The sequence below is a fragment of the Opisthocomus hoazin genome, chromosome 21, assembly GCF_030867145.1.
Source record: "Opisthocomus hoazin isolate bOpiHoa1 chromosome 21, bOpiHoa1.hap1, whole genome shotgun sequence".
NCBI lineage: Eukaryota > Metazoa > Chordata > Aves > Opisthocomiformes > Opisthocomidae > Opisthocomus > Opisthocomus hoazin.
This window is the reverse complement of record NC_134434.1, coordinates 16,553,997-16,576,922: the sequence shown is the minus strand read 5'-3', so window position 1 is coordinate 16,576,922 and position 22,926 is coordinate 16,553,997. Positions and strand designations below refer to the sequence as shown.

The following is a 22,926-nucleotide window of genomic DNA, read 5'->3' as shown; positions in this document are numbered from 1 at the left end:
TGAAGTTCACCATAAGATTTTTTCCCTTCCGTTCTTTGCTGGCTCATGGAAAGAGCAGCAGTGTATTGCTTGCCTCTGCCAGGCACTGTTGCCTACAGTCAGTCCAGTAGCTCTTTCTTGGGGCTTGTAGGAAAGCTTTGTTTTGCAGAGTCTTGATAGACTACAGTGTAGCTGGGGACAGAGGGGCACTTGCACCACGCAAATCTGGTGTCCTGCTTTCTGCCATGGGGTGGGAGACCACATTGTCGTAACTGAGCAGGGCTCTTTACATCCAGAAGCAGAACGTGAGTCTGGCCTGGGGCTGTGCTCCACCTTACTCCTCTCATTATTAGTGGGCTCCTCGCTCTCTTCCTCCAGGAGAACCCAGAGGAAAGATGTTTCCTGTTAACTGACAAGTGTTTTGTCAGACGCTTGCGGTTGCCTTGGATCGTTTCAAAAGTAAACTCTAACCCTCTGGGCCCCAGTGAACTGCTTTGAGAAATCTGGGTGTTGAGAAGGTAATAAAATGTTGTTCTTGCATGTCTCCTGACCATGGTGACATGAAACCTGAAGTAAAGGCGAGGGTGAGCAGAAGAGACAGAATTTCTGCTTCCTTTCATTGTTGTGCCTTGACTGAGGTGCTACAGGATGAGGTGACGAGAAGGGACCTTAGAAGCTCCTTGCAGGCTGTTGGAGCAACTGAAAACTGACAAAATATAATGCAAAGTACTTTCAAGTGTTGAAGGCTGCTCTGAGGGTCAGTGCGGTGTCCTGGGGCTGAGATGTTCTCATTCTGTCTCCGGTGCAGCTGATCGGGGAGGAGGAGGATGTGAGCGTGTATGACATTGCTGATCATCCAGACTTCCGCTTCCGCACCACTGACATTGTGATTCGCATTGGCAACTCGGATGGAGCCACAGCTAAGGAAGATGAGGTGGGTTCTGGGCACAGTTAGGTGACCACAATGTCATCAGGTGTTAGTGGAGACGCCGGAGTCGATAGGAGGGCCTCAGGCCCCACGTGGGCATCCCGATCTGCCTAGCTTGTAGCTTTGTATCAGTGTCCCCTGCCAGCAGGCGTAACACGTCAGATCTCAAAGTCTGGTGGAGATGTAACCTTGCAATCCTTTGACCTTAGTGACAGAGTCTGTAGGAGAGCGAGAACAAACTTGAGACAAGAACTGAACGTGCGCCTGAGGGTTTTTAACAGAACTCTTGCTTAGGCTTTCAGAATAACTTCTTATATGAGGATATTTATTCTGTGGGCTCCTGAGCAAGAGTGAAGGTGGATTTGTCATGAAACCAGTTTCAGTTGGCTACAGAAGACTGGGGTTCTGGTCTTCATCTGAGTTATGTACATGTTAATTTTGTTAAGCTGATTGATCTCCTGGGGAGAAAGAGGGGAGCAATTCGTAGAGGATACACTCTTTGCTAGAAAACAGGCTTCCGTACTGTGCAGGGATGACCTCCAGCTTTTGGGACTGCTGCCCTAGGAAGGGTTAAAAGGTGGAGTGAGGCTCTTACTGGGATTGTAGTTTCAGCAGCATGAGACACATCTGAGCTTGCTCAGCTGACCTAAATAACTTTCTTGCAGTGCAAGGTGCTACGTGCTGCGCACGCCCTGTGCCAGGCGCTGCTCTGCTCAGCCTGCGCTCTCCCTGCCGGGGGGGCTGCGGGGAGCCCCCGGCGCAGGCTCGGGGAGCGCTGGGGCCCGCTGCTGGAGCCCTGCCATGGCCCTGGTCCTGAGCGGAAGGCAGGAGCCGCTGCCAGACCAAGCCCTCCTGGTCCTGCCCTGCTTGAAGGGGAATATCCCCAATCTGCGTGGCAGTGTTGGGGGGTTTCTCGTGGAAACCCTGTCTGTAGGATTTATCTTTTTTCCCTCTTGACGTGGGACCCCAGGACTCCTGCCACTTCTGCTGCAGGCTGCAGTCATTGCTTTAGGTGGGTCTCCAACCTGGGGAACATCTGTTTCTCAAAACCTTCCTGGCTCTGCACTGAAATGCCTGGGAAAGGACGGGGACTGACAAACTGCTCTTGTTTCCACAGCCTTCGGTCGGACAGGTGGCTCGTGTGGATGTCAGCAGTAAAGTGGAAGTGGTGTGGGCCGATAACTCCAAAACTATCATTCTCCCTCAGGTGAGGTCCTGTTCCAGCTCACGATATCCCTGTAATTCTTAGCCGAGTGACAAATCTTGGTTTTGAATCCTGGGTGCACAGAGATTGACTGTGTAGGGGAATCTTGCTCTATTTATTGCTCCTTCCCCTGTGATAGTGTGGCTTCGCGGTTCTGTTAGCGCAGGAGAATCCTTCCTTTGTCAGGAGGAGTGGGCAACTGATTGGTCATCTCTGCTCTCGAATATAGAGACTGGGAAAGTACGGGCAGACTGCTGCTGCCTTCGCACACTGCGCTGCACGCTCGCAGTGCTGACCACAGCCCTGCTCCTGGCCTCCAGCTCCTGAGCGTGGCAGAGCTCAGGGATCATCGGTTCTGACTTGAGCCCAGGTTCACCGCATTGCCCAACGAAGGCACTGCTGAAAGATGATTGCTTGTTCTGTCTTGCTTGTGAAATGGCGCTGTAGTGTTTTCTTTGGCCAAAGAAGCTCCTCCAGAAGCCGGGCTGGAGCCACAAGCTGTGACCTCAGCTAACCAAGGGATCAAACCCAAATCTCTTCCCAGGTTGGGGAGGGAAAGAAGTTGAGTGTGAACTTAAAAATATCCATATAGCCACACTAATGCACTTAATCCCATTGAATTGTCCTCTGCATTTTCCTAAGATTTTTGTTGTACTGGCTCGTTAATCTTACTCACTGCTCCATGTACAGTTTCATCCCATGTCTCTTCTTGTTGCCTCAAATGAAAGCAGACAGACTAAAGAGAAGACCTGCTTCTGCAGGATGCCATCTCCATCATGGTGGCAGAGAACACCACTGCCTCCACCGCAGAGATGCGTTTGCAAGTACAAAGCACTCGATGGAGATTTTCTTTTCAAACCAAGCAGCTCTGCATTAATTACAGCAGAATAGTCAATGCCTGCACTATGGCAGGGGACTGGAGCGTTACAAAGCAGGCTGCTGTCTCCCTTCCCCCTGTTGTCACATGTGCTGGGACCGCGGGCACAATCGGGGGTCTGAGGCGTGCTCCACAAAGGGCTGTTCTCACGCTGTGCTGCTGGGGCTCTGCGGCAGCTCCTGCTGTGTCACACCAGTCCCGCCAGTCCCTTCGCTTCTGCTCCTCTGCGTAATTACGGGAGCTGGGGAAATGTCAGGAGTGTGAATTATCAGTTGGTAAAACCACGATTTATCAATGCCTGTCCATGTGCCCAGAGACGAGCTGCCTGGGTGCTTTTTCTCAGCTCTAAAAATAAAGATGGCATAACTGGCTAATTAACTTTCTGAATCAGATTTGGATTAGCTTTGAGGGCAGTGAGTTTTGATGTCTTTCCCTGCCTGCAGTCACTTGTGTTGAACCCAGCAGCCCTGCGGGCTGCCTGTCTCTGGGTGGCACAGCACCTTCTGAACAGCGTTGGTTCAGCTCAGGGCCTTGGCAAGGTGACCGAGTGTCCATGCACTTTAGCCTCTGGGGTCATATCTAGCAAGACTAAGGGGATCTTTGGGCCGTCATTCAAGTGTCAGAAGCCTGTGGATAAAATGCTCCATCTTGAAACTCCTAACACAGCCTTACAGAGTTGTTCTTGCTCCCCTGCTTCTATGTTGGAGCTCGTAGCCAGAGTATAAGTGTAAGGGAAACCTTGCAAGAGACGTAGCATGTGCGAAAGCATGATTATAGCAGGTGAGGCTAGATGGTGTGGATGGGTTCAGCTTCCACTAGTGAAGGGGAAGAGATCATTTTACGTAAGAGCTTATTCAGCAGCTTGGGTTAGGCTTCATTGTCCCAGCTGAATTTTAAGCCCTAGTGACACACAACAGCTAAAGCAGCGTTGTGTGCCACAGAAGAAAGCTGGTGTGGGAATGTTTTCCTAGTTCCAGCATTGTCTCTGTGGAAGGCGCAGAGTGTGAAGGCAGCCAAACCAGGGCTCTGTGCCAGCACAGTTGATGGTGCAGAAGCAGGACCAGAAATACTAACTCCGCACACGATAACCCAATGCCTCCTGAGCTAGCTCTGCACTCAGAAACCCTCGGGCATCCAGGTAGCTGCTTGGTGCCCACGTGCTCTCCTTGGCTGGATCCCTGTCACTGGGGTGGCTGCAGCCCACCTAGAACTTGTCCTAGTTTTCCCCCGGTGCCCTACTTTGAAAGGTGGAGGATGGGGCTGTGCTGATTCATAATCTGTGCCGGTCGTTGATGAGCGTGTTGTTTGGATCAAACACAGTCCGAGCTGTGTAGATAGAAGGGGTTGAAGGAGCCTGAGCAGTCCTAGATGGAATCTCCCTTTTCAAGGGAAGGACTGACTTGTGTTTAAAAACAACTGAAACTCTGTGCTTCAGCCTAAGTCTCTGGTAACTCTGCTCTCCTTTAGCACTTATACAATATTGAATCAGAAATTGAGGAGTCAGACTACGATTCTGTTGACGGCAGCACCAGCGGGGCATCCTCTGAGTGGGAGGATGAAAGCGACAGCTGGGAGACAGACAATGGCCTCATGGAAGACGACCACCCAAAAATTGAAGAGTTAGAGCCTGAGGAGCCGGCAGCAGAGGAGGTGAAAAAAGTAGAGGAACAAGTCCAGGGAGCTGTGGCTATGGCAGCTGCAGATCTGGCTGCAGAGAAAGCTGGCAAGGACGGAGCCCCAAAGAGCTTCCGGGAACTGAAGGAGGCCATCAAGATCTTGGAAAGCCTGAAAAATATGACTGTGGAGCAGCTGCTGACTGGCTCTCCCACCTCCCCAACTGTGGAGCTGGAAAAACCCACTCGGGAAAAGAAGTTCTTGGACGATATTAAAAAACTGCAGGAAAATCTAAAGAAGACCTTGGACAATGTGGCTATTGCAGAGGAGGAAAAGATGGAAGCCATGGTGGAGACAGAGAAGAAAGAAGAAAAAGCAGAGGCACAGACACCGGTGAGGTCTGAGTGGCCCAGTGAGACACCAGTGCTCTGCCAGCAGAGTGGAGGCAAGCCTGGAGTCACCTTCACCAGTGCCAAGGGAGAAGTCTTCTCCGTGCTGGAGTATGCTCCAGGTGAGTGCGTCAGGTCAGGCCAGTGCGGGATGCTCTGTCCTTCACTGCTGTCCTGCAGCGTTTCTTTCTCCAAAGCCTTTGCTTCTAAGCCTTTTGGATCGGGTATCCTCTCTTCTTAGCCCTTAACTTGGGTCGAGGTGAAATTAAGACAGCCTCTGTACCCCAGGCTGTTCTGGGACTTAAGCCTGGCTTTTAGATGGCATCTCAGGCTTGGGGCCGACCTGCTGGAGAGCAGCTCTGAGGAGAGGGACCTGGGAGTGCTGGTGGACGACAGGGTGACCATGAGCCAGCAGCGTGCCCTGGGTGCCCAGAAGGCCAACGGGATCCTGGGGTGCATGAGGAGTGTGGGCAGCAGGTCAGGGAGGTTCTCCTCCCCCTCTGCTCTGCCCTGGTGAGGCCCCATCTGCAGTGCTGTGTCCAGTGCTGGGCTCCCCAGTTCAAGAAAGATGAGGAGCTGCTGGAGAGAGTCCAGTGGAGGGCTACGAGGATGAGGAGGGGACTGGAGCATCTCTCCTACGAGGAGAGGCTGAGGGAGCTGGGCTTGTTCAGCCTGGAGAAGAGAAGGCTGAGAGGGGACCTTAGAAATGCCTCTAAATATCTGCAGGGGGGGGTCAGGGGGACGGGGCCAGACTCTTTCCAGTGGTGCCCAGTGACAGGACAAGGGGCAATGGGCACAAACTGAAGCAGAGGAAGCTCCAGCTGAACCCGAGGAAGAACTTCTTCCCTCTGAGGGTGCCGGAGCCCTGGCCCAGGCTGCCCAGGGAGGCTGTGGAGTCTCCTTCTCTGGAGATATTCCAGACCCGCCTGACCGTGGTGCTGTGCAGCCTGCTCTGGGTGACCCTGCTTGGGCAGGGGGTTGGGCTGGGGGACCCACAGAGGGCCCTGCCAACCCCCAACATTCTGTGATTATCAAGTGGGCTTCCCCTCTGTGCATGTCGGTACTGACTCTGGAGGGCTGTGGAGATCCCTCGCTTTCTGTTGCAGACACTTTCTTGAAAGATAGCGGGTTTGTTCAGGTGTTTTTGCAGAGGTGGATTGGTTGAGAAGCAGAGCAGGAACAGCTGGTGTTCCTGTGCTGGGTGTCCTTGGTGGGCGAGTGTCCTTGTTCACCTGTACTGATGTTAATCAGCCAAAAATAAAAGAGCATCTGGTCGTGTGGAACACTGGTGGCAGGGGGTTGGACTAGATGACCCACAGAGGTCCCTTCCAACCCCTACTATTCTGTGATTCTGTGATTCTGTGCAGCCCAAGGTGATCAGCGTGCCAGGTAGCTGGGCCAGGTGAGACAAGGAAGGGTGGCCAAACTCTTCTGAACTTGGACGTCTGTATAAGCAAAGATGGGGAGCCATGCTTGGGCTTTGCAGAGGAAGAGTTGTCACTTTGTGCAATGCATCATTGTCCTGGTGGTGGGACAGGGCTCCTTGTGGGGCACGGGAACGATGTTGTGTGGGACCGTGAGAACAGGGGGCGCAGGCTGGGGCTGCTGTACAGTGTAGGAATCATCAGATAATCTCAAGGCTGCCTCCTGGCTCAGCGTGAAAGCAAGTCGACCCTTCTCTTGCAAATCATAGGTTTAACACATGGATAGATTTGCCTTCACAAGGAACGCGTGGCAGCTTCCAGAGGCAGACTTTAATCCCGTTCTTCTCCTTACCCCACAGATACCCATGCCTTCAAGAAAATGGAGTTCCAGCCCCCAGAAGCCAAGAAGTTCTTTAGCACCGTGCGGAAGGAGATGGCTCTCCTGGCCACCTCCCTGCCTGATGGCATAATGGTCAAAACCTTTGAGGATCGAATGGCAAGTGCCTGCTCTCAAGCGCCTGTGTGTCAGTGCTGCGCGCGGCAGCCGCGCTGCTTGCTTTCCAGTTCCCTGCTTAACTTTAATCCTTTGCTGCAGAGCTGCGAGAACGTGTGCAGCACGTGAGATACAGCTGTAGTTACCGTAAACGGCTGCTTCTGCCTTCCCCAAGTCAGGGTGGCAAGCAACAGGGAGCTCCTCGTTGCAGGAAGCCTCTCTGGGGTGCTTTGCCCGCTGGGCTGCCTGTCCTGCCAAGCAGGAGAGGCAGGCAGGCGGCCAGCAAGGGGCTGATGGGAGCAGGGAGCAGCGCGGGGGTTGCTGGCCGTCCGCCGAAGCCCTGCTTCGGGTCTGAAGGCTTGGTCTGCTGTCCGCCCGTAGCAGAAGAGGAGCTTCTGGGGGCGAGGTGCCCAGAGACGCATTGCTTGAGCTGACTTTGACTCAGCCCTTGCAAATCACAGCCCCCCTCTCCCTCTGTGTAAATACAGCCCTGCCAAGGTCGGAGGACTTCTCACAGTGCCTGGCTTATCTCTTCTCCCCACAGGACCTCTTCTCAGCACTTATAAAAGGGCCCACGCGCACACCCTATGAAGACGGCCTCTTTCTCTTCGATATCCAGCTCCCCAACATCTACCCCGCTGTCCCACCTCTCTTCCGCTACCTCTCCCAGTGCAGTGGGAGACTGAATCCCAACCTGTACGACAACGGCAAAGTGTGCGTCAGCCTCCTGGGGACGTGGATAGGCAAGGTAATGCTCGCATCTGCCCGGCCGTGGGGAGCGGTGGCTGTGCCGGGCTGCCTGGGGAACAAGGCGCTTCCTACCAGGCCAAGAGTCCCGGGGGGCTTCTGGGCTCTGGTGGTGCTTGAGCTGGGGATAGCTCTGGCTTTGGGCTCTGTTTTCAGACATTAGGAGCAGGTAACTGGTGCGGTTTGGCTGCTTCTGGGACTGCACGTGGCTCTTGTCTTTGCTTGATGAGAAGCCTGTGGTGAGACCAGCCGGGCTGCGTCACGGTCGGACAGAGCAGCGATGCCAACACCAGCGTGAGGTGTTCTCCGACAGTTTGGGTCCCTGTCTCCCACGCTGCAGACAAATCGTGTGGTGTGGCACACGGTCCGGCTGGAGACTTGGGATAAACAGCGCCAGGGAAGTGCTGTGTTTGGGGCAGGCAGAGCGACAGGGCAGCTGGGGAGGGGCTGGAACCGCTGTCTGGTGTGGGGGGGTACGGCATTCCAGGCGGAGCTGGCCTGATGGGGTGTGGCGCTGGCAAAAAATAGCGGAGAGATGGGTCGGTACAGTGGGACACTAGCACTTCATGTGCTTGTTCAGTCAGTCCCTTGTTCCTGCCGCGAGCAACCGGACCTCAGCCATAGGGGTGCAGAGAAAATGGGGCCTCACTTCACCTAACAATTATCACAGAGCAAACCGATCGTGCTTCAGCCTGTTCACGCGTTTGTATGTGCATTTCAGGGGACAGAAAGGTGGACCAGTAAATCCAGCCTCCTCCAAGTACTCATCTCCATCCAAGGTAAATGCTTCTGCAGAGCCGGTGGGACAGGAAAAGGAGGAGGGGGTGCAGGTTTATGGGGGGGAGACACGATGGGATCTGCCCCCCCGGTTGGGTTAGGGCTGCCTTTGGCTCTCGCCTTGCTGGACAGAGCGGTGTCCTTGTCTCTCCAGTTCAGCAGCCAAGGCAGGTGCAAGCTTTTGTCATGCCCTGGCTTCTGGCTGCGTCCCAGGTCTCTGACACAACGCTTTCCCCGCTTCCTACTGCAGCAGCGAGGCACAGGGCTGGCTTCCTGGTGGTTCTGAGCTGACAGAGGTGAACGGCTGTGTCCTCAGCCAGCTACCGAAGTCAGCGGCAGCTGCTGCTGAGCTGGCCTTTCTTCACGGGGCTGCTTTTTATCCCCACTGAGTCACCCGCCCATCCTACGCTGGGCATATTTTTGCACATGCTGGTGGTATTTGTGCTCCTTCTGAAGCAGAGAATAATCAGGGGTGTGCCTAGACCAGCCCCAGGGCTTCCTGGTGTAGGGCTCTGCCCTGCCCTGTCTGCTGTGAGAGCAGACACGCTAAATGCAGCCGCTTCCTCAGGGGAGCCCAGGCACATGACTGGAGAAACCTCTGACACCGAGCGAGGGCTCCCGCCTCGTCGGCAGGTGGCTGCGGCTCCTCTGGAGCCCCACAGCCCCCCGTGCCCTCCTGCCAGGGAGCGGCACCACGGGAACAGCCTTTGCTGATTTACAAAGCTGGGCATCCGAATTTACAAAATGAAATGCTGAATGTTTTACTGGAGCAACTTGGTGCTAGAGGAGAAACCTCCTCTCCCCGTCCTGCTGCCTGGGCGTTGAGAGGCTCGTGACGTCCCCTCCAGCAGCTCTGCTGCAGCCTGTGGCAGGCTGCCAGCGGCCCGGGGCCGTTGCTGCGTACGTGTAGTGGCGTGAGGCCAGGAGCAGGCCGGAGAAAGCTTGGTGTGGGTGACTCCTCACAGCAGTCGCCGTCTCAGAACTGTGCTGTCTGATGGGACTGTGCTGGGCAGGAACGGACCTGGCCAGCTCAGAGCCTGTAGCTGCAGCTTGGCCTTTGTTCTGCTTGAGGAGGAGGGGATAAAGCTGTTTGAGAAAGAAAAGCTGTGGGTGTGTGTGTGGGTTTTTTGCTGGGGGGGGAGGGAAGGGAAGGGAGCTGTGAAACCTGTGCCCTCTGTGTTGCGCTGGTGGAAGACTGTCCTTGCCAGCTGAGGATCCCGAGTGCCGCTCTCGGTAGCGTCTGACAGCCCCACCACCCTAGCAGAAGGCCACAGGCCCGCTGACGTGGGTGCTCCCCTCACAACGCCAGTCCGGAGCATCTTGCAGGTGCCTGGTTGTCCAGCCTGGCCTCTGCTGCCTGCTTGAGGTCAGCGCCTGACGTCCCTGCACCGCGTTCCCCTGCAGCCCCTGCCCTCGTTGCCTGGGTCGCGGTGGCCGCGGGCGACGCTGGCGGGATGCCTCGGCAAGGCGGTGCTGCGACCCTCAGACCCCAGCCACCGTGGCAGGACTCGGGGCCCAGGAGCGTCTGCCTCAGGCGGCCGTTCGCAGTGGGGCCCCTGCCGTAAGTCTCCCCTTCTCTCGGCAGGTCTGATCCTCGTGAACGAGCCCTACTACAACGAGGCGGGCTTTGACAGCGACCGGGGCCTGCAGGAGGGCTACGAGAACAGCCGCTGCTACAACGAGATGACCCTGATCCGGGTGGTGCAGTCCATGATGCAGCTGCTGCGCAGGCCGGTGGAGGTCTTTGAGCACGAAATCCGGGAGCATTTTCGCTGCAACGGCTGGCGCCTGGTGTCCCGCATCGAGTCCTGGCTGGAGACCAACGAGCTGGTGGAGCGGAGCCACGAGCAGGCCAACGGGGCGGACGCTGCCTCGCTCCTCTCCGCCGGCGGCACGCTGGCCGAGAGCCCGGGAGACAACGCGGAGTCGCTGGGGGAGTGCGGCGGCAGCTCGGAGCAGGGGGCGGCCGCCGAGCTTTCCGACTCGGCGCTGGACGGGAAGGAGGAGCTGGACGAGTCGGAGCTCGCAGCCTCGACGCCCGGCACCGGTGATCTCCAGCAGTACTCAGACTCGGAGAGCGCAGGCCAGGCCAGGGGGGTGGACCTGGCCAGAGACCGGACGGACGAGGGGAACGCTGCCCAGGACTCGGCCTTGCAGCCTAGCGTGAAACCAAAGAAAAGGAGAAAGAGCTACAGGAGTTTCCTTCCGGAGAAGAGCGGTTACCCCGATATTGGGTTCCCCCTCTTCCCTTTGTCCAAGGGGTTCATTAAAAGTATCCGCGGTGTCTTGCAGCAGTACCGGGCTGCCTTAGCGGGGGCCAATATCCCGGAGTGGACAGAGGACAAATAAACCGCTGTGCTAGGGACAGGCAGGGGGCAAGGGAGAGCGGCAGAGAGGGAACTGGCAAATGCTGTCACCAGTAAACTGGCTTCTCCTTCCAGCTTTTCTTCCTCAGCTTGATTTGTTCCGAAGAAGGTGGTAGGCCTGATCGCTCCTCCGAGGAAAGGTGGTCTGAGCATGAATCGCTCTTTGCCGCCAGCCCTTCTTCCTTCCTCCTGTCCCATGTACGTGCTCCTCTTGCAAGTTTGACCCCGCAATGGTAAGGATTTGAGACCTGCACAGAACCAGTCTTGCAGCCACGATCGCTCTGCACTTTCATCTTGGGGCACCTTTCCACGCAGGGACTCTTCCCGCCCAGCGCCACAGCCCAGCGTTCGTTCTGGTGGGGCTCAAGCCAGGAGAAGCGATGGCTGCAGTGTCCGGAGGTGAAGGGCAACGCCCTCCCTCTCTTTCATTTTTCTCTGCGTTTCCATGGGTTTTACGAAGCCTACCCCAGCTTCTTACGTACTTAAACATTGGATTGTGTTTGCGTTGAAGGTGTCCACGCCACGTGGAGTTGCTCTAGTCTTAGTTGTTCAGCAGTAGCTACGAGGTTCTTCCGCTCGGGACTTGGCAGGCAGAACCAGAGCTCTGCGCTAGCACTTGTGCCGCCCTGGCCATGCTGCCGGGTTGCCATCCAGTTCTGCAGCTTCTGGTTGGTCTTCTGGAAGCAGTTCCAGCCATCCCCACTCCTTTTTCTCCAGAGTAAGGCAAACTTCCCTTTCCCTGCCATGCATGCCTGTCTGCTAGAAACCCGGGGGATTCGGGGTTCTGCCCCCGGTGCGTAGGTACGCGCGTCCCGTCCCGGCTGCCACACAGCTCTGCCCCTGCCCTGGGCTTCGTCCTGCCGGCGGCGGCGGGTGACCGTGGGGCGCGTTGTGGCTGGTCGGGGTGGTGAGCCTGCCGCGGCCGCGGCTCCTCCGGCTGTGGATGGGTGTTCCGGAGCTGTCGGAGCCAGGGTCGCCTGCGGGACAGGAGCTGTGGTGTCGCGGCGAGGTCCTGTTGTAGCGGCAGCAGTTTGTGCTGTCGCTGTGCCGTTGCCCAGCCAGCAACGGGAGCACAGCAGCCCGTTACCGACTCCTTCGCTGCCAGCCGGTTCCCGTGGTAGCTGGGCTCCGCTGTGGGTGCAGGGCATGGCACCCCAAGCTCAGGCGCAGCACTGCTGGGCCGCTCTGGGAAGCAGCCGGCGAGGGCAGCCCATGATTCGGCAGCGGGAGAGCTGTCGGCCAGGGAACGTCAGCACTTGGGAGCGGTGACTTGCCAGAGTCTCCTGGCCAGGGCACCTTCCCGAAGCCCCTTCTGCTCTGCTTGCTTTCACTTCTGGAGCTGGGAGGTCACACTCCAGCACCGCTGCATCTGCCCCGTGTTCAGGCGTTGGAGAAGCACCCGCGTGGCGTCCCGGTGGAGCACAGTCTGTCAGGGAAGGTCGGTCTGTCCGTCCTTCCAGGCTGCCCGGGGAGGAGCCGGGCTGAGCAGGCGGCGCTGCCGGGAGCACGGATGGAGGCGAAAGGCTCCTTCGCTCTGGGTCAACACAGCTGTGTCCCTTCCCCGCCCGAGCCAGGACCTGGCCTTCTCGTTTTGAAACGCGGAACAGCAGACGAAGCTCGGCACGTTTGCACGGTTCTTTCTGCTCCTTGAAACCTGCACCCGCTGCACCCACGACTTCCACCTACCCCCGTGATGCTCGGGAGCCGGGGGCTGGCTGGGCTGTGCTCCATCACCATCCACGGCCGGGGTTTTGGAGGCCACGTCCTGCTCCCGGTGCTCTGGCGAGGCAGCACCTGGCCGTGAAGGCAGACCTGGGCCTGCAGAGCTCTCCGAGCGCGGTCGGGGTGGTCGGCTGTGCCGCAGCTCTGCCCGGCGCCGGGAGCCCGGCAGGCAGGAGGCCGGCAACACGGCAGAGCCCTGCCGCGGTGCGCAGGGGTGCGCTGAGCTGTGGGCAGGGCCCTGCGAGCCCTGCGTGACAGCGGCCGCTTTCGGGCTGGGGCTGGTGCCGGACAAGTGGGTCCGAGGAGCAGGGGCGTTTCCGAAATGCAAAGGGCGGCTTGGGGCAGAGGGTGAGGCTGCCGGGGCAGGCCAAGGGCAGGTGGAGAAGCTTGTTCCGCAGACGATCCAACCTCTCCCTCACCAGGCTGCGGCTGGTGACCTGCAGATGCCGACTTCTCCTGTCCCTGCGCCGGGCTGCGGCCGTCCTCGGCCCCGCGAGGGACGGGGGAGCTCGGGGGGTCCCTGCTTCGCCCCCTCTTCGCTCTGCAGCTCTCGGCTCCTGGGAGGGAGGAGGGCAGGCTGCTGGCTGAGCTCTCCTCCTCGCCCAGGGAGTCTCTTTGTTTCTTCTGATCGTCACCCAGAGCTTTTGCAGAGGTTCCTGGGGCTTCCTGCCGAGGGGGTGCCTGTTGGCCCTCTGGAAGGGGACGCTGCTCCCCAGCTGGCACCGCTCGCTCCCCGCCGCTGGCTGTCCCAAACAAAGCGTGCACGGAGGTTTACACATTTTCTAAAGCTTTTGATAATGTGAAGCTCCTGGGTGATGAGGTTGGTGGTGAGCACACTGCAGCTATGTAATTTTTTGTGTATGTATGTAATATTTAAGGGTAACGAAATTTAAAAGGCTAAAACCTTAAAAAAAAAAAATTTAAAAACACACAAAAAAAAGCCAAAGCATGATGCATATTGTTAGCCTTAAAACTGGCTACATGACTGTGCGATGTACAAATGAGAGCAGCCTGTAACTGTTTTAAGTGCTGGGGTTGGGGAAGAAGCATTACAAAATCAGTTTGTAGCCTTGATTCTGTACAGTATTTAATGAAGAAAAAAAAAAAAAAAGACCTGACTATTGAGGCCATGCTTAGAGGTGTGTCGTTCACGTGCAGATGTGGATGCTTGGTTGCTTACGATATATGTATAAAGTGCTGTGTGACCATTAAAACTTTTTTTACCTGCAGAATTTTTTTTTTTTCCGTTTGGCTAACCAAGGTGTAATAAAGGAGGGAAGATGACTTGCCATTAAATTTTGCCTCTGTGAGTAGTTCTGACTGTTGTTTCTTTCTTCCCCCTCCGTGCCTGGCGCTTGCCCCGTGCCCAGCGTGCGTCCCTGTGCCGGGGTTGGGCCTGGATGGGGTCCCGCTGGCTGCAGGCGCCAGCGCGGGGAGCGCAGCGGGGTCGGAGGCAGCCGGGCAGAGCTGGTAGCGGGGAACTGCCCCGTGGCTCCCTCAAACCCCTCTTCCCGGGGCGGCTGCCCGGCTCGCTTCGGGTTTTCCTGCTCTTGGCTGCTGCGGGGCGCAGGCAGTGCGGGCGCCTCGGTGTGTGCCAGGCTCCCGCTGCTGGGGCCCAGGGGGGCTGCTGGTGGGGGTCCGACCCTCGCTAGGGCTCACCCCGGGCCCCCTGGCCTGCGCGGCAGCTGCGGAGCTGCTGGGAGAGCCGGGGGCTGCTGGCTGGCGGGTTTGGAACCCGCTGGGTCGAGGGAGAGCCCGAGCACCCTGGTACCCGGAGCCGCGCAGCTGGCCCGGGGGCGGCGGGGAGGAGCCTTCGGGTGCTGCGCCCCGGGGGGCTCTGCCGGCGCGAAGCCCTCGCTGGACGGAGGCAGCCGGGGCTCCGGGCGCAGCCCCCCGGGCTCTCCCCGCAGCCTCCCCTGGCGCTGGCACCTCTTCCAGCGCTGGGTGTTCAGCAAAGCGGCGCTGAGCCCGTTCTTACGCCCAGCCCTCCGCCCCGGGGCAAGTAACTCCATCTCGGGAGGGATTCCCGGCTGCTGCGTGCCTCGCCGGGCTGGGGCCGGCGCTCGGCTCCGGCGGGGTTGGGGCTGGGGGGGGGGGACAATTGCGCTCTTCTTCCCCGGTTCTGCGCTCCTAATTGCATAGTTTGCAGATGAATAAATGCAAACAGCCACCACTGTTTGCTCTTCTACTTTGTGCTTGAGCACTGTAAATGAGGTTTAATTACCGCAGTTTCCTACCCGGCAGTCGGAGCGGCCCCCCCCCAGGCAGCCCCCCCGTTGCTGGGCTGCCCGGAGAGGGGACGCAGGAGCTCCCCGTGCGAAGCAGAGTCTGCTCCCGGCTGAAGGCAAAACCCCTCGGCTCCAACACCCTTCTCCTCGAGCCTCTTCCAGGACCCCTGCCCTGCCCTTGCTCGGGGCGCTGACCCTTCCCGGGACGTCCCAGGCCATCACCGCAGGGCTGAGCTCCTCTGGGTTCAGGCAGCCGCAGGGTGCTGAGCAGGGAGGCACCCGTGCCCCCCAGAAATGGGGGTGGGTGGCAGCGGTGCCCCATGTCCTGCCTCCAAGGCATCTCCCTGCTTGGCACCTCGCGGGACCATCGCTCCGCACTGGCCCGGGCCCCGCCGTGACGGCGGTCGGGCAGCGCGGGCAGGGCACCGGGAGCAAAGGGCTGCGGTGGGAGCTAAACCCAGCCCGGGGGTGACAGCACCGCGGCACAGCCCCCGACAGCAGCCGTGAGCTCAGACTGAAAACCCACGGGGGAGTTTTTTGCAAATGCTAAAGATTTATTGCGTTTCTCACAAGAATAAACTCTGCCTCTATAGGAAGCTTTGGGTAGAAACATTCTTAAAAAAGTCATCTTCTTGTAGTAGATATATTGGTCCTGACCATCCCTGGGGGCTGGCACTGGCTGCGCAGTGGGGACGTCAGCGGTGCCACCGCATGCGTCCAAGCCACGGAGGGGACAGGGCTGTGCTGGCGCAGCCACCCAGGGCCGGGCCCTCGTACCGGGCTAACGTGCACTGGCATCTCGCCGGCATGGAGTACCTGACGGGCTCGTGGCTCGCTGTCGGGACAGCGCTGGCGGCTGTCCCAACAGGGTAAAGCTAAGCATAGGGGCAAGCAACGGGCTGAGTGCCTGCGGACCCCAGGAGCTATTGCTATGGGAGGAGGAGGAGGAGGTGGTTCCTGAGTGGGAGGAAGGCTGCCGCTCTTGGCCGTGCCGGTGGCTCAGCGCTGCGAGGGCTGAACCCGGCTGCTCAGGAGCCGCTGAGGATGCGGCAGAGGCGGCCGTGGATCTGGCCCTGCGCAGGCTCGCAGGCCAGTGCCTCGCCATCCACCGTCATGATGCCCCCGGCCGCCCGCGGCTCCAGGCGGAAAGCCCAGACAGGGACGTAGTGCAGGTGGGGACAGTTCAAGTCCAGGTGGGTCCCCTTGGCCATGGCCAGGAAGAGCTTCAGCAGTGCCATGCGGCCGATGCCAGCCGTCACGTAGAAGAGGTGGATGCAGCCGTCATGCAGCTGGGCTGCCGGTGCCATCAGCAGGTTGGTGCCCAGGTGGGACTGGTAGATGGCATAGACGGTGACGAACTCCTCCTCGGGCACCACGGTCCAGTGTGCCGGCACCGGCTGGCACAGCGGCACCAGCAGCGAGTCGGCGGGCAGAGCCCCGGGCGCCTCCGTCCCCGCCGGCGGCAGGACACAGCCAGCCTGGCCGTTGCTGGTGGGCGCCTGGGGGTCCCGGGGTGCCGGCGGGGGGTCCTGCTCGGGGACGGCGGGCAGGTAGGAGAGGCGGCCCTGGTAGACCCGCAGCTTGGCCAGGCTCTGGAGGGTGCCCAGGGTGAAGCGGGCGTTGCCCAGCCGGCGGTACTTCTCGCTCTCGATGTCCACATCCGAGATGAAACCCCAGCCGAAGCCGAGGAAGGAGAAGAGGCGCTTACCCGAGGCCGTGCTCAGCGAGACCAGGTCCATCTGCGCGTGCAGCCCCTTGCACAGGATGAAGGCGCAGTTTGTCAGCAGCTTCTTCTTTGCGACTTGATCATTGCTGTGAGGGATGGAGAGGATGAGTTTGGGCTGGACCCAGCTCGGGGCCTCTCCTGCTGTCCCAACATCTATGCGCAACCCTCACCCACGTCAGGTTGGGACATATCCCAGCTGGGTGACAGTGTCCCTCGCGGACAGCTGCTGGGGGTGGGAAGGACAAACCAGCTCCTGGAAGAGGGAACCGAGTTGGGGCTGCTCAGCCAGGGCAATCTCACACCCCCACCGTGCAGCGGGATCAGCCGGGCCCTGGCGTGGCTCCTCCGGGGCGAAGCTCCGCTGGACTCGGAGCCCGGAGAGCAGAAAGGCCATGGGGGGAGCTGGGAACTCAGGGATTCCGTCCGGTGCTCGCAGGAACCGGCTGGGTGTGGGAAGGTGGGGACCCAGGTGGGCACCCCCATGCCGGGCATCCCCATGTCCAGCACCCTTCTCCAGGGCTGGAGCCCTGCGCAGCGTCCTGCTCCCCTCATCCCCCCGCTGCGGTGCCAGCGCAGCCCCGTGTGCCTGGCACGGAGCTGCAGCGGGCGCAGCCGCGGGGCTCGGGCTCACCCTGCGTAGTGGTTGATGGAGGCAGCCAGGGCATTGCCGGAGCCCCCCGGCAGGATGCACAGCGGCTTCTTCACGGCGTCCCCCCAGTCCGGCCGCTCCATGAGCCCGTTCACCACCTGCGGGGACAGAGGGAGCCGGTGGCACCGCGGGCCACGCAAGGACCCCAGCAGCCCCCGCAGAGCCTGGGGGGAGCAGAACCTGTGGTGCCCCCGGCCAGGGCATGACGGACGCTGTGGCCGCCCCGCTGTGCTCCAGCCTGGGGGGTCACCTCTCCTTCGCCGCTGCCTGTCCGCCTTCCTGCCTCGAAGCTTGGCTCCAGCCCCAGGCACCCCCCTCCTCCTCCTCCGTCCTGGCCAGGGGAGCCCCGCGGTGCCCTCTCACCTCGAACAGCAGCCCGTCCCCGGCCATGACCACCAACGTGTCCCACTGCGACAGGTCCTCATCCCGCACCTTCTCATGCGCGTGGTGGGGTCTTTCTGCAGGAGAAAGCGGAGAGTCGAGCACCACTCACCACCCTGCTGCTGCCCCCCAGACGGTGACCCCAGCCCCACCGTCCCCTCGGGGATCCCGACGGGAGTGCAGGACGTGAGGCAGTCACCCCTGCGGAGCGCAGCCATGTCCCCTCGCACCCTCTGCCTCTGTCGCCTGTGACAGCCCACCCGTCGCGTTGCCCAAAGCAGCCCCACCAGAGCTGGAGCCATGGCGATGCGTGGGGGATGGGGCCCTCAGAGGAACGCAGCCTGGGGCAGCAGCACCCAGGATACTGGGAAGAGAGGAGGAGGAGCTGAGGGAGCCGCTCGTGGACTCACCAGTGATGAAGACGGTGGTGGCAATGTCGGCCTCAGCCAGCATGGGCTGCACCACGGCCTGGAAGTCCTCGAGCGCGCGGCCAGCGCCGCTCTGTGGGTTCAGCAGCACCAGCGCGCGGCAGGGCCGGGGCAGCACCCCATAGCTGTCACCTGGGCAGAGAACAGGGGGTCAGGGCGTCGGGGCCGCGGTGCTGCCTGTCTGACGGCCCCATGGGAAGGAGAGCTGCCCCCAGCCCCCACAGACTCCCCAGGCTGCACCCCAGCAACGGGAGGCGAGCTGGGACGGGGGTCCCTGCTGGGAAAGCAGGGCAGGTGGCAGGGACGGGGACCCAGGGGCCTGCAGGGACTCCTCTTGAGCTCACCTGCGGCCAGCAGAGATGTTTCATGCCCAGGTCAGAGCCCCGCAGCAACCCAGCAATCACAGACTCACAGAACCATTAAGGCTGAAAAGACCTCCAGGCTCATCACGCCCAACCGCCACCCCGTGCCCACCGCGCCGGGGCCCGCAGCACCGCGCGTTCCCGTGCGCCGCAGGGCCGCGGGGTGCGGCCGGCTGCGCTGTCAGGCACCGAGCAAAGGAAGTGGAAGCAAAGGAGAGGTTTGAAACCCACCCCCGGGGAACTCAGCCCCAGCCACCCCCGGCTGTGAACTTCCCCGCTGGACCCCACGGCTTACGACACAGCTTGGCCCCCCAACGCACGGCGAATCCAGGACGGAGGGGACAAGGGCCAGGGGGGGCTCAAGATCCGGATTCCCTGCATCCATCCCAGGTGGAGCAGGGCCAGGACAGACACCTGCGCGGCAGACGGACGCGTCCGCCTCCCCTGCACCCCACCGCACTCGGGTTTCGCAGGCGAGGGCCCCGCTCCGGCCGTAATTACGAGCCCAGCAGGGTCTGGCACCCCTCTGCCACCCGCCCGCGCCCTGCGGTCCCCGCGCCAGGGGACGGGGTGAGCCCGGGAGGAGCAACGTGATGGCACCCCGGGCAGCTGGTGGCAGCGTGCTGGAGGGCACGACCCCCGGGTGCTGCCTGGCACCCTGAGCCCCGAAACCAGCAGGGCAGCAGCCTCGAGCCCCTGCAGCCCTGCTGCAAAGCCCTGGCCCGGCACGGTGAAGCCAGTTTTGGGGGTGTGGGGGGACCCCCACCACCTCTGGGCCCCCTAAGCCATGATCCGGCCCCGGGGGGGTTGCAGGTGCCCAGCCGGGGGGGCTGCGGGTGCCCACCCAGGCACGTGGGCTCTGTGGGACAGCGCGGGGGCTGCGCCTGCTGACTCAGCAGAAAGAGCTGCCGGGTCAGGAGCTGAGTCACCAAAGCAGAACGCGATTCCTGGCACCGCCCCGGGCCGGGAACCCCCCCACAGCCGGGGGCGGGGGGCTAGGGGCAGCTGCCTGCCCCCCGCCTTGTCGGCCCACTTCGGTTTGAGCTCTCTGAAGACGCAGGCAGCGTTGTGACAGCTCAAACCCCTCCGGCACCCGCATCGGGGACGGAGGCAGGGGGAGCGGAGGCTGGGGCGGCGGAGGGCCCCACGTGTGCCACCTCCCCGGGTGACACCCAGCACGGCAGCGGTCACGGCCACTTCCCCACCGGCCGACACTGCTCCTCGAGCCGCCCTGGGGAGACGTGCCTGGGACACCCCACCTCCGGGCCCACCCCTGCTCTGCCGATCTGGGTGCCGTCAGGTTGATCTTCTGCCCCTGGGAGAGTCTGTCACCCTCTGGGACACCTCTCTGGCCCCATGCCGGCTGCGTGGGACCCGCTGCTGAGCCACAGCGGGGGCCCACCGGTGAGGGGCCCCTGAGCCAGGGCCGTGCCCCCCGCTGCCGCCCTAGGCCGGGGCAAGTGGCTGGCTGCCCCCCACCCTCCCCAGCCCCTTATCAGCGGGCGCCAGGCGTGCGGGACCGGCTGCCCTCAGCGACCACAGCGAAGCACCGCGGGCTGAGGCCGCCCCAGCTCGCGCCAGGGATGAGGGGCAGCAGCCCCAGGGCTGGGCTGGCCCCGCTCCCCGCTCCGGAGCCCTCCCCGGTCACGATCACAGGGAAACGCAGGCGAGCCCCCAGGATGGGGGGGCTTGAGCTCAAGCCCCAGCTGCCAGAGGCAGGCGATGGGGGGCTTTTCTCTCTCATTCTCCCCCCGCCCCGAGGCTGCAGAGCGAGAGCACCAGGCACTTGGAGAGCCTCGACACAGCCTTCGAACCCGCCGTGTTTGTAACCCGCCACGCCATTTCTGACATCCACAGAGAGCTGCAGCCGGGTCTCGCCTGAAAGCCCACCTGGGCCCGTGGCTGCTGCGCCGCGGCCTCGGCCGGGCAGGGCGTTCGGCCGGGACCCCGAGCACCCGCGCGCTGGCCGGGGGGAAGGTGAACCTCGCTCGGGGCACCACGGGGTGCCGTGACTCCATCACCAGGGACAGGCTGCTGGCACCAGGGTGTGAACAGGGATGGGGACGTGATCCCGGTGTGGGACCAGTGACACCAGCAGCACCGGGCGCAGCCCCGGCTCCCACGGCAGGAGCGCAGGGTGCGGGTTCAGAGCGGTAGCCCAGCAGCGGCGATGCTCCGGCCGGGGGGACAGATCTCGGCAGCATCCCTTCCCCTCGCGCAACGCCGGCCGGCCCCCAGCGTATCGGCGAGGCCCAGCCGCTTCCCGGCACAGCGCGGTTGCTTTCAACCTCAGACGCCGAGCGGAGCAGACACTGAGTCAGCAGGAGGAAGGGGCTCCAGCTGCTGCCAGCTCACAGACTCTGCTCTCCCCCTCGCCACGGGACACGTGTCCCAGCCACGCTCCGGCGGAGCCCACGCCGCCGCGGCTCTGCCGTCAGCAGCCTCAGCAGCTCCGCTCTGTCGCCGCATCCCTCTGGAAACTCTCGGAGCGCGAGGGAAAAGCGTGCCAGGCTGGAGGGGACAGAGCTGTCCTGCCCAGCCACCCGGCTGGTGTGAGGCTGGGAGGGACTGGGACGTGCCCGCCGCATTCCCTCCCCACAGTGTCACCTCCGCATGGCGAGGGGACGAGCACAGCGAGGGGGGGTCCCGGGCCAGGTCCCGGTCACTGCCGGCAGCGCTGCCGACACACCGCGACGCCATAGCCGTTGCCAGCAGCTCGATGGCAGCTTCCTGCGGCGGGGAGGCCTGGACTTCCCTGTCAGGACATGAGCCGGGGGGGCCGTCTGCTCCGTCCCCTCCCCACACGCTGCGGGCAGCCCCAGCTTTGTGGTTACTCGCTGCTGAGGGACTTTTTTTCCCCCTTGGGGTGAAACAAGGGGGAGGAAGCTTCACCCCTGCTGCAGCTCTCTGCAGGGCTTTTATCCCAGAGGATGCCGGAGCTGCGATGACATGAGGACAGGTCCCCTCCCCGCGGGGACAGCGTGGCAGGATTGCTCGGCACTGACTCGCACGCAGCGTCCCGGCTCGGCCTTATCTGTCCCGCACAGCCCGTGGTGCCGGCACGTGAGGGTGCGTGCGGGCACAGGGTGTGGCAAGAGGCATTTTTAGCTCTGTCCCAGACCGGGGGAGGAGGTTTGCAAATCCTGCTGGCCCTCCGCTAGAAAAATAACTGCAAAATACCGCACTGCCTTCTCCTGTCCTCCTTCGCCAGGCTCCCCCGAGGCCCCCACCGTGCGACGAGCCGCCCGTGCCCAGCACCCTCGCACCGCCTGCCAACAGGGCGAGGGTTTGGAAAAGCCTGGAGACTCGCCGCTGCGGAGCTCCGGCTGGAAACAGAGCCGGGGGCTGGTTCTGCCCCCACGCCTTTCCACCGGATCTGTTCCTACTCCTGAGGAAGAGCAGCACAAAGTCGTTTTGCAGCTGCGGGTGATGTAAAAAAGCTGCATTTTCAAATCCAAGCAGGGCGAGCTGGGCTAGATGTGATTTGACAGGATCCCTGTGCCCGCGTGCCTCTTCATTTCCAAGTCTGATCAGCGCGACCGGACAGCAAAACAAACGAAGCCGTGCAGATAACTGAACCTCCGCTCAGACGTTCGACCACAGCCGGCCCTGCCCTGACGGCGGGAGCGGGGGGCTCGGTGCCCCCGCCAGCCGCTTCCCCCCGAGCCGGCAGCAGCTCCTGGGGGGAGAGGGAACCGAAACCTGGGCCCCTCCGTGCCGCACTGGGACCCCGCCGGGCCCCGGGGGGCTGCCGGGGGGCTCCGCCGGCTCCCCAGCGATGGGACCTGCCGGGACGGTGCCTGGCTCCCGTCCTGCCTGCGTCAGCGGCCAGAACTTCATTTTTTTCCCGGTTAACGCTGCCCTTTGGAGCTTTGCTGGTCACCGACCCGCAGCGATGCGGGGGGGGGGGGCAGGGCGGGGGTCGAGCAAAGGGTGCCCGCAGTGCCACCGCGTCCCCGCCGCCCCCGCGATTTAAGGGGGACAGGGCGGGGGGCCCCCGGGGCTGTGCCCGCGGCTGTCCCCGTCCCCGCCAGCCCCTGTCCCCCCGCCGGCCCGGGGCCGGGCAGCGGAGAGCCCCGCGCCCTCGGGCGGCCGCCGTCCCCGCTCCCGGCACGGCCCCCGCCCGCCCCCGAGTCCCCCGTCCGTCCGTCCGTCCCGCCCCCCCCCCCGCGGGGGGGTCGGCGCTCACCGTCCTGCGCGGGCACGGCGGGCACCGAGAGCTCCCGGATCCGGCGGCTCCAGGCCTCGGCGAGGCGCAGGTTGCCGTCGGCGTCGGGCCCCAGGCAGACGCGGAAGGTCCGCTCCAGGCGCTGGCGGGCGGGCGGGCCCCAGCGCGGCCCGCGGACCGGGTAGCAGACGAGCGAGAAGCAGGCGGCGGCGGCGGCGGCGGGGAAGGCGGCGGAGCCCACGCAGTCGGCCAGGCGGAGCGCGGCGGCGGGGCCGACCGGGCCCCCGGCGCAGCCCCCGGGCCGCCGCACCTGCAGCTCCCGGGCCGTCAGCGCCAGCGAGCAGGCGGCGGCCCCGGGGCCCGGCCCCGCGCCGAAGACGCCCTGGAGCAGCACCGGGCACCCCCCGGGCCCCCCCCCCGGGCCCCCCCCCGGGCCCCGGCGGCGCGCGGCGGCCGGCGGCCAT

At 62.2% G+C, this 22,926-nt stretch overlaps 2 protein-coding genes across 2 annotated transcripts in view; one reads left to right on the top strand and one right to left on the bottom strand.

The window, feature by feature from the left end:
* Positions 1-13,833, top strand: part of UBE2O (ubiquitin conjugating enzyme E2 O) — a 66,609-nt gene extending 52,776 nt beyond the window's left edge. The window contains exons 12-18 of the mRNA XM_075440691.1: positions 788-913; positions 2,025-2,114; positions 4,456-5,113; positions 6,775-6,911; positions 7,453-7,656; positions 8,377-8,434; positions 10,018-13,833. Coding sequence (XP_075296806.1) covers positions 788-913; positions 2,025-2,114; positions 4,456-5,113; positions 6,775-6,911; positions 7,453-7,656; positions 8,377-8,434; positions 10,018-10,781 — 2,037 coding nt within the window. The 3' untranslated portion in view covers positions 10,782-13,833. The remainder of the gene's footprint in view (positions 1-787; positions 914-2,024; positions 2,115-4,455; positions 5,114-6,774; positions 6,912-7,452; positions 7,657-8,376; positions 8,435-10,017) is intronic.
* Positions 13,834-14,870: 1,037 nt separating this feature from the next.
* Positions 14,871-22,926, bottom strand: SPHK1 (sphingosine kinase 1). The gene is given in 6 exon segments (XM_075441199.1): positions 14,871-16,560; positions 17,106-17,221; positions 17,487-17,581; positions 17,915-18,064; positions 22,484-22,883; positions 22,885-22,926. Coding segments are annotated over 6 exon segments (1,587 nt in total). The 3' UTR covers positions 14,871-15,776.